Source organism: Rhincodon typus, chromosome 8 (assembly GCF_021869965.1).
Source record: "Rhincodon typus isolate 14 chromosome 8, sRhiTyp1.1, whole genome shotgun sequence".
In the NCBI taxonomy this organism is placed as follows: Eukaryota; Metazoa; Chordata; class Chondrichthyes; order Orectolobiformes; family Rhincodontidae; genus Rhincodon; species Rhincodon typus.
In genome coordinates, this window is record NC_063339.1 from 41,656,344 (window position 1) to 41,670,633 (window position 14,290).

Here is a 14,290-nt window from a genome sequence, read left to right on the forward strand (position 1 = left end):
GAGTTAATGTGCAAGGACAGCACATTTTTTGGCAGGTCAATGGTGCATTACTCTATTATTAGAACACTGGAGAAGAAACGAAAATCACACTTGCATTAGCTTTGGTGAAATTACAGTTGAAATGCTGTCTAAAGTTTTACTCTCATACAAACATATGAAATTAGAGCAAAAGTAGGCCATTCAAAGAGATCATAGCTGACCTTCTTTCTCATTGTCCTGCACTAATCCTAATAACCCTGGACATTTTCAATGTGTAGTTCAATCAATCGGTCCTGAACAAACTTAATGACTGAGCCTCTACTGCTCTCTGGAATAGAGAATTCCAAAATTTCACTACCTTTTGAGTGAAGAAATTCCTCATCTCAATCTTAAACTGTCTACCTCTTATTTTGACAAACTGTCCCTTGGTTCTAGAACCCCCTTCAGGGTAAACATGCTTCCTGTGTCGATGATGTCAAAAATGTTGTTAAAATTAGATCATCACTCATTCTTCTAAACTCCAGAGAAGATAGGCCAGTCTATTTAATCTTTCCTCATAGGGTGATCTATCCATCCCAGCAATTAGCTTGATGAATCTTTGCTCCACTTTCCCAATGGCAATAGATTTTTCCCAAAAGTAAGATGAAAACTGCACACAATCCACTTGCAGTGGTTTTTCCAAGGCTTTAGAAAACTTCTGTAAGATGCCTTTAATCCTATACTCGATACAAGTGCTATACCTGCATGTTATCGTTCAGTGGCTCATGAACAAGGCCATCCAAGTCCCTTTGTCAGTCAACACTTCACAGCCTTTCAGCATTTAAGAAATGCCATGTTCTTGTCTTTTTCCTAGTAAAATGGAGATTCTCACATTTCTCCCCATTGTATTCCCTCTGCCTAATTTTTGCGTTCTCTTCTAGCCTCTTCAAGTCTCTTTGAAGTGGCTATGCATCCTCCTCACAACTCACTCTTCTGCCTGGTTTTGTGTCATCTTTAAACTTGGAAACATTACATTAAATCTTCACATCCAAACCAGGGTTATATATTGGGAATAGCTGGGAGCCCAAACAATGATCTTTGCAGTACTCACCCTATTTGTCAACTTGCCAACCTGAAAATGGTCCATTCTGACTCTCTCATTTCTGTCTTTTAACAAATTCTCAATCCATGCCAGTATGTTCCCACAAATCCTATTTGCTCTAAATTTTGTTTACTAACCTCTTATGTCAGACCTTACCAAAATCTGCTGAAAATCTAAATATACCACATTCACTGGTCCCTTCTTACTTACTTTGTTGGTTACATTCTTAAGAAACTCCAACAAGCTTGTCAAACATGATTTCCCTTTCATGAATCCATAGAAATGTTGAAACAGAGAAACTAGGAGCAGGAATTGGCCATTAGGCATTCAAGCATACTCCTCCATTCAATATGATCCTGGCTGATCCTTTATCTCAATGCCATATTCCCACTTTTTTTCCAATTCCCCTTGATGCTTTTATATATAGTGAGTGATATGGCACTGTAGCTACCCTGACTCTGCCCAATCCTACTGTTATTTTCTAACTGTTATTACATCTGCATGTAGATGTAATGTTGTTCATTCATACATTAATGTTCTAATGAATCATTAGAAATGATTCTAACATTTTCTCTACAGCTGATGTTACCTTAACAGGTATGTTGTTCCGCATTTTCTCTCTCCCTTCTGGCTTAAATAATGGGGTATAATTTAGCACTTTCCATTCAGCACGACCCATTTCAGAGTCTTTCGGATTTTGAAAGGTGGCAAATGAATCTGTCTTTACATTTAAGACAGAGATCATCAGATCCAGAATATTATTAAGTCCTGTTAATTTCTCTAGGACTATTTTTGTAATAAATATTTATGTTTTGCTATTCCCTTTTTACCTTGTCCCTAGGTTCTCCTTTATTTCTGGAAGGTTTTTAAAGTATTTGGTTAGTTTTTTCTGCCATGTCCTTATTCATTGTTGTAATTCTTTAAAATTCTACCCGTAATTGTGTGAATTTGCTTTTGCTGAACTTTTTCCTTTTTACATACCTTTAGAGGCTTGTACAATTTGCTTTCATATTTCTCACTAGTTTATTCTCCTGTTTTATTTTTGTTTTACAACTTACTTTCCTACCTATCTTTGTGTCATCAGCAAATTTGGCAACCATACCCACAGACTATTTAGCCAACTCACTTAGGAATGTAGGAACAAGAACCCACTTAGCCTGCTCTGCCATTAGATATGATCACGGCGGATTGAACACTTCAATGCCATCGAGCCACACCATCCCCATAACCCTTTACAGCTCTGGTATATCAGGAATCCATCAATCAATCTCTACTTTAAACATACTCAAAAACTGAGCTTCCGCAGTGGAGCATTCCAAAGATACAATACCCTGTGAGTGAAAAAAAATTCTTTGCAAATCAGTCCTAAATGGCATCCCCTTTACTTTTAAATTGATTCTGGATTCCCCAACCAGGGGATACAGGTTACCTGTATTTATATAAATTGTTAAAAGCTGAGGCCCCAACACTAATCCCTGTGCACACCACTTGTTATATCTTGCCAACTAGAAAATGACCTATTTATGATTACTCTCCATTTCCTGTTATTTCACAAATCTTTTATGCATGCTGATATGTTGCTCCCTACACAACGTGCCTTTATTTTCCACAATAATCTTCAATGTAGCACTTTATAAAATAACTTCTGGATATCCAAATACAGTGCATCCACCAGTTTCCCTTTATCTACATGGCACTTCCTCAAATAACTCCAATAAATGGGTTAAACGAGACTTCCCTTTCACAAAACCATGATGACTCTGCCTGATTAGCTTAATCTTACATTACCATTGGTTTCCTTGTAGTCATGTCTATGAAATGGCTATCAGGACATAACATATGATTTTTTATTTGAATTGAAAATTCATCTGTTTTATTATGAATGCTATGGACATTTGTTTTTGTAAACTTTGACTCTTTGACCCTATTAGCAGGCACAAACATATGTTTGCAATCACTGTACCTTTCTTATACACACTGTTTGCTTTTGGAGTAAACCAGCAATTAGTATCTTTGTTTATCTACTGTTCACTCCTGAAATTCTGACTGTATGTCTTCCATAACTGCCCTCTCTATATCATTACTATCACTGCGTGTCACAACTCTAGCTCACTCCACATCCTTCAGAATATTCTGCACTTGGTCCATTCTGACCTTTACTGTGACATCAGGGAGTTAACAAACTATAGGGTGTCATGATGATGGTTACAGAAACGCCTGTTTGTGCCCCTGACTAGGGAATCTCCTATAGTAAATCAATTTCTGGTCTTTGCTGTTTCCTCTCACATTGTCACTTGCTATGGTCTGGACGGCACTCTGCCTGGGTAGTGTCCCTCCCAGCAGTCTCCAATACTGGGAACTTTGAGAGTGGCTCTCACCCCTAAGACTTCCGCACTTTCTGTCTCTTCCTTCTCATAAAGACGACCACCACCGACAACCATCTACAGCCTAAGGGGGAACCACAATGCGGAACTGCAATTGATCCAGAAAACTCTCATCCTCTCTGATGTTATGTAACAACTTCATTATCCCTCAAACTCAGAAATTCTGACTTTAAGCTGAAGCAGCTGAAGACACTTCCTAATTTTAAAAACAAAATAAAAGACTCCTTGAACTCATCAGTTTTGTGACACCACACTGGTTATTTTGCTTAATGAAAACACTGACTGACCTGGCTGTCCACACAGAGGTTGATCAGATCCAGGAGGAGTCCGAGTGTCAGGAATTTCCTGCCCTGTTTCATCCACACACCAGCAGTGGCCTGTACTGCTGTGGCATTGTAGAGGCTTGAAGTTCCCCTCCTCATCGCACTCTGGGATATGGACCCCCACCTGTAATCCACGCAAGTTCAGCTCTGCTTGCAGTCTCTCTCGGTACTGTTCACAAGCAGTCCTTGGGTGTTCAATGGGTCCTGTTCAAACAAATGGCAACTGATTTGTTACGGTCTCAAAAGAATGCACAAATGTCTCAAAATGGACAATGTAACATCTTTTCTTCTACAATCTGACTGTCAATGAGACAAAAATCTATAGCTAGGCCAATACGTTTTAACCATAATTAATGTGATAATCTTGATCATCATCTCAAATGCTTTCCACCTCTATTACTACCAGAGATCTATCTGCACATAAAATAATTCAGATTTGCAATGAATATTATAAGATTTTTCGCATAGATAATCCTAGTTTTTTTATACATCCTTGGATGATTGTTGTTTAATGATATTGTTGTGAAGAGCTGTTATCTCGCCAAAATGTTATTCTTGGAATGGAATTGGAAAGAAATTCCTATAAAAGGTTGTGGAAGTGTCGGAGAATTTGATTGGAATATACTTGGAGACAAATCAATGTCAGATTATTTTATAAAAAATAATTAGCAGGCCTTTATAGAAGGAATACAGAGAATTAATGTGCTGGATGGTACGCAGTTGGGAAGGTCAATAAGGTGTTAGCCTTTAATATAAGGTGGTTGGAGTATAAGAGCAAAAAAAATCATGCTTATATAGAGTTTTGATGGGACCACTGTTGAAATAATGTTTACAGTTTTATCTCCTTAACCACTTCTTTGCTTTGGAGGTGGTACAATGAACAACCACTCAATTGATTTCTGGAATGAGTGTGCTGTCTTTTGAGAAGAAATTGATTAGAATTGACAATTGTTTTGGAGCTTAAAATAATAAGAGGTGATTTTTTAAAACCATATAAAATCCTTAAAGGCTCCGCTGGTATATTTCAGAGGCTGTTTCCTGTGACAAGCGAGTTCAGAACTTGGAGTCATAGCAACAGGATGATGAACTGGTATTTGGGACTGAGATAGAGGAGTTAGCTCTTCGCTCAAAGAGGATGTTAATCTTTGGAAATTTCCTCCCCAGATGGCTATGAGTATCCACTTGCTTGTTATATTTAATTGACAACTATCAATTTTTACATACTAAGGAAATACAGGGATAAGAAGAGGCCCGGAAAATGGAGTTACTGAATAGCTGGGCAGGTTCAAAGAGCCATATGGCCTACTTTTACTTCAATTTCTTATATTATTTTGTTCCTACAATTGTTATAATAAGTAATTAAAGTTTTATTTTTCAAACATTTTCTTTGCATTCATCTGTTCGTTTTTAGACTTGCTGAAAACAGAGACGTGTTGCTGAAAGTTTTGGTCTTGCTCGCACCAGGACAACTGCAAGAATGCCAACTTCAAATGATAAAAATAATTTATATTACTGGATAATATGGTACTGATTGGTTGGTAAGTTAATTCTGATTGGTCAAGGCATGCCATGGAAAGTTCTTGGGTAATTCAGTAACTTGGATGGCCTGAACACATCATTTTGTTTGCAAGATCTGTGTATGAATGTACGTTATTTCTAGCAAGCATAAATGATTCATGTAACAGGCTTCACCAGTTATTTTGAATTAGTTGTCAATGTACTTGTTAGTACACTCAGGACTGTTCTGCAAGTATTACACAATCATAAAATCACATCCAATAGTGAATGCTTTCTTTGGTTTTTGCAACTGTGTGCTGTTTGAGATTGATCTCTACCATGTCCATAACAAATAGACAATCATACTCTAATCAGACTCAGCGTGGCTTCATGAAAGGGAACTCGTGTCTGACGATTGTTGGGACCACAATTGTTTGCAATATATATTAATGGCTCGGTGGAAGGAAGTGAACATACTGTAGGCAAATTTGCAGACAACACAAAAATAGATGGAAAGGCAGTTTGCAAGAGGAATACAAACAATTTACAGAGAGATATAGACAGGTTAAGTAAATGGGCATAAAGTTGGCAAATGCAGTGTAATGTGGGAAAAATGTGGAGTTGTTCATTTTGGAAGGGAGAACGAAAGAACAGGGTATTATTTGAATACAGAAAGCTGCAACATAAAGGCACTTGGGGTACTTATGGGTAGGTGCACTAGGTAATCAGAAAGGCTGATGGAATTTGGCCCTTATTTCAAAGGGGTTGGAGTAGAAGAGTAGGAAAATCTTACTGCAACTGCACAAGGTGAAGGTGAGACTACATCTGGAGGACTGTGAGCAGTTTTGGTCCCTTTATTTAAGGAAAGGTATAATTTCATTGGAGGCAGGTCAGAGAAGGCTCAGTAGAAAGATTCTCGGTGTGAAAGGATTATCTTACGAGCAAAGGCTAAATAGGGTTCGACTCTACTCACTAGAATTTAGAAGAATGAGAGGTGGTCTCACTGAAACATACAGGATTCTCAAGGGACTTGACACAGTAAATGCTGGAAGGATGTTTCTCCTCAACAGAGAGACTAGGACCAGAGGGTATAGTCTCAGAATAATGGGGTGCCAATTTAAAACCAATATGAGGAGGAGAGTTTTTGGAGCTCCTTGCCACAGAGAGCTGTGGGGGCAGAGTCCTTGTGTATATTTAAGGCTGTGATAGATAGAAAGTTGATCAGTGAGGGAATAAAGGGTAATGGGAAAGGCAGAAAAGTGGACTTGAGGAATGTCAGATCAGCCATGATCCTATTGCATGGCAGAACAGGTTCAAGAGACCGAACACCTACTCCTGCTCCTATTTCTTCCAGTCATATGGAATAACTGAAGGTACAATCTGTTTGATTTAATCAACCAATCATTGGGGTCATTGACTTAAAAATCTGGCAGCATGTTGGCAATGGAATTACACAACGTTCTTTATTTGTGTGGCAGAGAGAACATCTTTTTGGAATGACAGTAACATCCTGAAAATATTTCTCATGTTGCCACCTCATTATAATGTGAAATGGCTCACTTAAACTGTCATTCAAACCTTTGAGATACTTTGACTTTCCAGGGTAATTTGAGGTAGACTGGGCACTTTTCAGATCCAGAAGTGGAAGCCTTTACTAAAATGCTAGTTTGCAGATGCATCGCCCATTAAGCCATACACTGATTCTCCTCATCTTGCTGTTTCTCTTCTGCCTTCTGTGTATACTGGAAATGATTCAGAGATAGCTACCCTTGAAGACTTACTTTTTAATTTTAATCTAGAAGAATTTGACTATATATATCCTCAAAACTTGCCCTCTCTTGTTGCTAACAATGTGTTTCACAACTTCTGGTTCACTCCCTATCTTGCAAAATATGTTGAGCATGATCCATGATGTTCATTAACCCTGGCATCATGTAAGCAATATGTCTTTAAGAACTTATGACGATGGTTACAGAAATGGCTCGCTGATCCTCTGATCATAGAATGTCCTACCATGCTCCTTTTCTGATCTTTGCTGTTCCCTTCCAAGCTGTCACCAGTGCTATAGTCTGGTCTGCATTCTGCCAGGGTAGTGTCTTTCCCAGCAGTCTCCAATAGGGAGAACACGTTTGAGAGCTCTCAAGACTTCTGCACTTGCTGCTTAAGATTTGGATATGAGCCAAATATGAGCCTGAACTCTCACTGCTGAAGGGGAAGCCATAACCCAGTACCTATGATTGATCCAGGAAATTCTCTGATGCCCCAGTGCCTGTAAACTTTGGAATTCCTAACTTCAAGCCAAAGCAGGCGGAGACACTTCCTACTCGGAAAACAAATTAAAAGACCCCTTGCAATCCTCTGTTTCACTGAATACTGGCCCCATTACAAACACAGACTGACCTGGCTGTCCACACTGTGGTTGACCAGCTCCAGGTGGTGTCCTCGTCCCAGGAATTTCCTGTCCCCTTTCATCCACACACCAGCAGTAGCCTGTACTGCCATGGCATTGCAGAGGCCTGAAGTTCCCCTCCTCATCGCACTCTGGGATATAGGCTCCAATGAGAGGCTGTGATCCACGCAAGCTCAGCTCGGCTTGCAATCTGTCTCGATGCTGTTCACAGGCAGTCCTTGGATGTTCAATGGATCCTGATCAAACAAACAACAATTGATTTGAAACAGTCATAAATAGTGGACATTGTAACATCTTTCCTTGTACTCTTCAGATATCAGGATTCTCCTGATCAGAGAAATATTGTATCTAAGCCAGTATATTTGAACATAATTAACATGTGATAATCTCAATAATCATCTCAAATATTTTCACCTTTTATCATGACCAGAGATCTACTCATACACACCAAAATTCAGAATAACACGTTATAACGTTTAGTGTATTAACAGCCAAGATTTTTGTATCTGTAATTGGATCAATGTTCATTTAGAGTACTGTTGTAAAGAAATTTTGTCTCAGTAATTATCTCACAGAATCATTCTTCCTGGAATGAAATTGGAAGAATTTTCTTTGGAAGAATGTGAATATGTAGGATTATTTTACAGGAAAGTAATAGGAAAAAAAGATTGATGTCGCGTGACTTCTAGTTTACATACACGTAACTAAAGAACAAAGTAACCCAAATCCTGAAAAGGGGAGACAGAGACACCAAAGCAATATCGAAAGGCAAATGTAAGACACAAAAAGGCATATGCAATTTTATTTACTAAATATTCATTTTCATTTTTGTTTTAATCTGTTTTTTAAGGTGCTTTTATTCAGCTTTAATCTTTTGTTCATACATGTATTGTACTTATCATCCAGTTCTGAATCGAAGAGCGAGAATAAACTACTATTTGAATTCAGCTGCAAAACATGAGAAAATGATTATTGTAATTAATTTGGTGCAAACACGATGGTATCAGGGGAGCAGCAATAGAAGAAAGATCAGTAGAAATGAAGGCACATTGAGAGCTGGTTGACAACAGAAGAGGATGATGGTAGAGACAGGGGCAATAATCAGGGAGGATAACCAGACCTTTACAGTGGAAGTTAATGTGGTCAGAGTTTTTGTTCAGTGACCAAATAATGTTACAATGTCAGACAGTAATGACAGGCTCCAAGTGCACACAGGAAATAACAGATTACTACATTAGCTGGTTCCATGATAATCGGCTTTTGTAAATTACACCATGTTGTTGATTGCCAAATTCCAAGTTAGACTCTCAAAATTATTCTTGTTTCTTTGAACTCCCCAGTTTTACTGAAATGCTGGTCAATTTGCTTAATTACAAACACTGACTGACCTGGCTGTCCACACTGTGGTTGACCAGCTCCAGGTGGTGTCCTCGTCCCAGGAATTTCCTGTCCCCTTTCATCCACGCACCAGCAGTGGCCTGTACTGCTGTGGCATTGCAGAGGTGTGAAGTTCCCCTCCTCGTCACACTGAGGGATATAGGCTCCATCAAGAGAACCACGCAGGTTCAGCTCTGCTTGCAATCTGTCTCGATGCTGTTCACAAGTAGTCTTTGGGCGTTCAGTTGGTTCTAATCAAACAGAATGATTCTGATTATAAAATAATTACAAAATAATAGTATGAACCATGCAATTCAGGGAATGGCCCTTCTTGTCGTCACTGTCAGTCTGTTTATAGAAAAGAAAACAAATGGTATTTTGTGCCCTGTCCCATGGTGGGTTCAGTGGTGGGAGGGGATTAAATCAGACAGGAGCTGGTTGATTGAGGACCCTGCAAACTTTTTTCTCTGCTCTGATTAGGGCTTTGGTGGGTTGGCCCATGGATGGCCTTCACTCCCATTCAATAATGCTGCCGGCCTTGAAATGACCACCAGCTTTCAGCAGATGGAACCTCTGTCTCCAGGCTCCGCTATCCCCAGGACAGTTTGCAAATATACGCTCCCTGTGGCAATTCAGCTAAGACCCCCATCACCTCCACAGGATTCCACCCAAAGACTGCACACAATAGTCTTAATGCAGCATCTCAAATTGCTTCCATTTGCATGATGACAAAACAATATCCAATTTTATGACCAGAGTTAGTATGAAACTTACCATTCCAAATGGAACCTTAAATTTGTCTTTGTGTTATTTGCATTTGAAACTACAATGTAGCTAGAGCCATCAGAATATAGTATTTGGAAGTAGTGACTTCTCAACAGGATTAAACTTGTGGAACAAGCAGGTAAACTGGAATTAGTAAACTAACATTAGCCGATGCTATTATTAAAACAGCTTACCACTGACTGGCCAAGGCCATGCTTTTTCTGACAGTACACCCTGTTTGTATGCAAATTGGGTTCCTGTGGCATACAAATATTCTGATTGCTACTGCAACAAAATGGTGGTATAGTGGTAATTCAGAGGGCTAGGCTAACAGAATTTATTTAACAGACAAATTCTAGGATTTAAAATTGGTCTCATGCTAACTGTGAAACTACTGTCAATTCTCCCAAAACCCGATCTGGTTCACTGATGCCCTTTAAGTTATACAGTTTGCCATCCTTGCCAAGTCTGACCTACATGTGACTCCCAACTCTCAGCAATGTGGTTGACTCAGAAATGGGCTAACAAGCCACTCATTTGTAGAAACTCTAAAAAACATGAGACCATATGGATCACTCAGAATTGACATGGGTACCTGAAAACATAGTAGCAAATTCTGCAGGGCACTAACATTTGTGAGCCTGCGCCAAAATTGGTAAAACAGTTCCACCAACTAGTCATGCAACAGCCCAAGTTAGTCTTACTCATGGAATCTTGTCTGACATATCATATCCCAGACACCAACATCACCATCCAGCAGGACAGACCCCATAAGAGCTGGTGGCACAACGGTATATATTTGGGAATAAATTATCCTGTGAGTTCACAACATTGGCTCTGGACTTCATGAAGCATCATGGCATCAGGTCAAACAGGGCAAGAAAACCTCCTGCTAATTACCACCTACCCCTCTCTGGAATGATGAATCAATACTCCTCCATGTTGAACACCAATTGGAGGAAGGACAGAGAGTGGAAACGACAGAGAATGTACTGAGTGGAGGGCTTCAATGTTCTGCAGCAATACTACGGACACAACACTAGCCCAGTGCTAAAGGACGTAGCTGCTAGACTAGGTTTATTGTAGGTGGTGAGAGCACCAACAAAAGGGAAAAACCTACTTGATTTTGTCCCCATCAACTGAGCTATCACAGGTACATCTGTCCATGACAGTATTCGTAGGAGTGATCCACAGTCCTTGTGGAGATGAAGGCGACAGTAAGGACTGCAGATGCTGGAAGCTAGAGTCAATAAATGTGGAGCTGGAAAAGCACATCAGGTCAGACAGCATCTGAGAAGCAGGGAAGTCAACGTTTCAGCCCAAAGCGTTGACTTCCCTGCTCCTCGGATGCTTTCTGACCTGCTGTGCTTTTCCAGCTCCACATTTATTGACTTAAGATGAAGTCCTGTCTTCACATTCAGGTACATTAAGTTGTGTGGAATTACCACTATGTTCAATGGGATAGGTTTTGAACAGATCTAGCAACTTAAAACTGGGCATCCATGAGGCACTGTGGGCCATTGGTTGCAGCAAAATTATATTCAACCATAATCTGTAACCCATGGCCCAGCATATTCCTCACTCTACCATTACCAACAGCTACAACACATGCTAGATTCTACTACCTATTAACATGGGAGATTTTCCTAGCTGTATCTTGACCACAAAAAAAGAACAAAGTCATACCCAACAACTGCTGCCTCTTTCATCTACTCTTGATCATCAGTAAAAGCGATGTAACATGTTGTCAATAATGCTATTAAGTTGTTCTTGCTTAGCAATAATGTGCACACTGATGCTCAGTTTGGGTTCCACCACGGCCGCTCAGCTGCTGAACAAATTACAGCCTTGGTTCAAATATGGACAAAGAACTGAACTCCAGAGGTGAGCCAAGAGTGACTGCCCTTGACATCTTGACAACAATTGAGGAGTGTGGCATCAAAGAGCTCTAGCAAAATTGGAATTGATGTGCATCAGGGACAGAACTCTCTGATTTTTGAAATCATACACTGGAAGATAGTTGTTGAATGTCAATCATTTCAGTTCCAGGAAATTCCTGCAGGATTTCCTCAGGGTAGTATCCTAGGTCCAACTATCTTCAGTTATTTCAATAACCTTCTCTCCATTGTATGGTTAGAGTGGGGATGTACACTGATGACTGCACAACATTCAGCATCATGTGCAACTCCTCAAATGTTGAAGCAGTCCATGTCCCTCTGCAGCAAGATCTCGACAATATCCAGGCTTGGCCTACCAAATGGAAGCAACATGCATGCCACAGAAATCAGGCAATGACCACCTTCAACGGCTAAGAATCTAACCATCTGCTCGATATACAATTGCCTCGTCATTGTTGAATTCCACAGTAACTATGTTCTAGGGACTACCACTGACCAGAAACTGAGCTGACCAAACCTTCTAAATACTGTGGTGCAACAGCAGTTCAGAGCTAGGAATCCTGCCCCTCATGATTTTAAAAACCACTGTACAGTCACCTCTCGAACTCCTATGCTCCAGTGAAAAATGTCCTAGCCTATCCAGCCTCTCCTAATAACTCAAGCCTTCCAGTACCTGGAACAGCCTAAGCAGACTGATTTTTCCAAAGTTCTCCCAAGCACCATCAGAGCAGATGTCCAGTTGCATTATTGAGATAATAGCCAGCCTCATAAATGGAGGTAAACTGTGAATAAGGCATCTCTGAAGAATGTACCAAGTTTCATCAATATCACTGTAGAGTAGCAGTGCAAGGCCAGGCCATTCATACAGTGCCTCACTTCATCTAATGAGTGCCCAACAGTCAATAGAAGGCTTGAACATGTGGTGATGTTCACAACCTCATATCAATAGAGGAGGCAGCATAGAAAACTGCCAGAAAGTCAATGCGACAGGCCAATGGTAAGACTGGAAGCCATAATAAGCAAGGTCATTTGATAGTTTTATCAATACGCGAAGTGCAAGGAGGAATGTCCTGCTCAATGTACGTTGTGGATCTTTGAGTTGGTTGAGCCGAGGCACCTACTGGATTTCTTGAGTTTTCATCACCACCTTCTTTATTTCCCTGCAGTGGAGGGGCAGCTGAATGTTCCTGTGCAGACATCCCAGCCTCCTCCACCGAACCTGAACTTTTAAATCATTTCTCTGCAACAACCACTGGCACACTTGTTTCAGCTGGACCTCAGACAAGTGAGGCAGAGTCAACTATAGGCTGTTACCTTTGGAGGCTAGATGTCGGTCATAGTTAGAAGATGCTGCACATATGGTATCACGGACAGGACAAATTGTCCTGCAGCATCAGAGACAAATGTGAGAGAATGTCAGAGATTCTGGAGGCATTGTGGAGCCACAAGCAGCTAACAGATATGTGTGTGCACCACATTCCCAATCAGGGCTCACAAGCTCCATCATGGTTGATGGATTTAGCATGAAATCTTTTCCAATGAGACAGTGGCCACTCTCTTGGATATTCAAATGCAGCAGCACTCTGAATGGATGCAGGAGCCGTGCGCTGACCTGCACCGAGAGAATGAAACTCTGGATCTGACCAATGATGCAGAAGTGCTTGGAGAGGATGCCAACTACAGCACAGCCTGGGTCCTCATGCAACATGCAAACAGCACCATGAAACGGCTGAGAAGATCGGAAACAATGATGTTGGGGTCTCCCTTCAACTGATACCAGCGCCATCTCTTGTCTCCTCTGCCCCTCTGACTCACAAACCTCTCTATGCTGCAAGGCCCTTTGACAGAGGTTACCCTGCAATAATACAATGCAGCAGCCTGGGGAAGTGCCTCCCTGGGGCAACAGAGATCATGGATGCTCCATTCTCAATGTCGCCGGGTGGCAATTGGATTACTCAGAGGTGTGTTTGCTCAATAGAAAACTTCTCTCTCAGATCGAAGGTGAGTCACAGAATGATCTGTCATAGGTTGGAGTGCCACTCAAGTGAGCCACTGTTGAATTAGCATGGATCTTGGCACCAGGCCAATTCTTCGAGCCCCAAGGCAACCTGAGTTACCGTCCTCAAAAGCCTGTTCAGATAGCTCCTCTGCAAATGCCCCCGTATCCTCTTCTTCCTTCTCCTCTCCTCTGCTGAAGAAGATTGACATTCCAGGATTACCTCTTCACTCAACTGTGGTCCTCTTTGTACAGTCATTGTCATTTAGTGCAGCATAGATAGTAGTGCGTGTTTTGTTTTTGTGGGATGTGAACAATGCCAATAAAGTCAGCATCTATTGCCCATCCCTAACTGCCCTTGATCAGAGTTGTTTGCTCGGCCATTTCAGAGGGCAGCTAATAGACAACTATATAGCTGCAGGTCTGCAATCACGTCGCCTGGAAGGAAAAATGAAACCTATAAATGGCACATAACGATCCGACACATTTTGTATACTTCAAAATTGAGCTCCAGTATGACCTTTCCAAATATTACCATTTTCTCCCCACCATGGGAAGCCAGGCTTTTTCCCGAAAGTAC

General features: G+C 40.8%; 1 protein-coding gene across 6 annotated transcripts in view; it reads right to left on the reverse strand.

The window, feature by feature from the left end:
- The window catches only part of nid2a (nidogen 2a (osteonidogen)), a 107,255-nt gene that overhangs the window by 37,478 nt on the left and 55,487 nt on the right, over nt 1–14,290 (reverse strand). For 4 of the 6 annotated variants that reach the window (XM_048599848.1, XM_048599850.1, XM_048599846.1 and 1 more), the window contains 3 exons: nt 9,063–9,302; nt 7,665–7,910; nt 3,732–3,971 (listed from right to left, as the gene is read on the reverse strand). In XM_048599848.1, the coding sequence (XP_048455805.1) occupies nt 3,732–3,971; nt 7,665–7,910; nt 9,063–9,302 (726 nt within the window). The remainder of the gene's footprint in view (nt 1–3,731; nt 3,972–7,664; nt 7,911–9,062; nt 9,303–14,290) is intronic. The other 2 variants (XM_048599851.1, XM_048599847.1) reach the window with 2 other exon arrangements.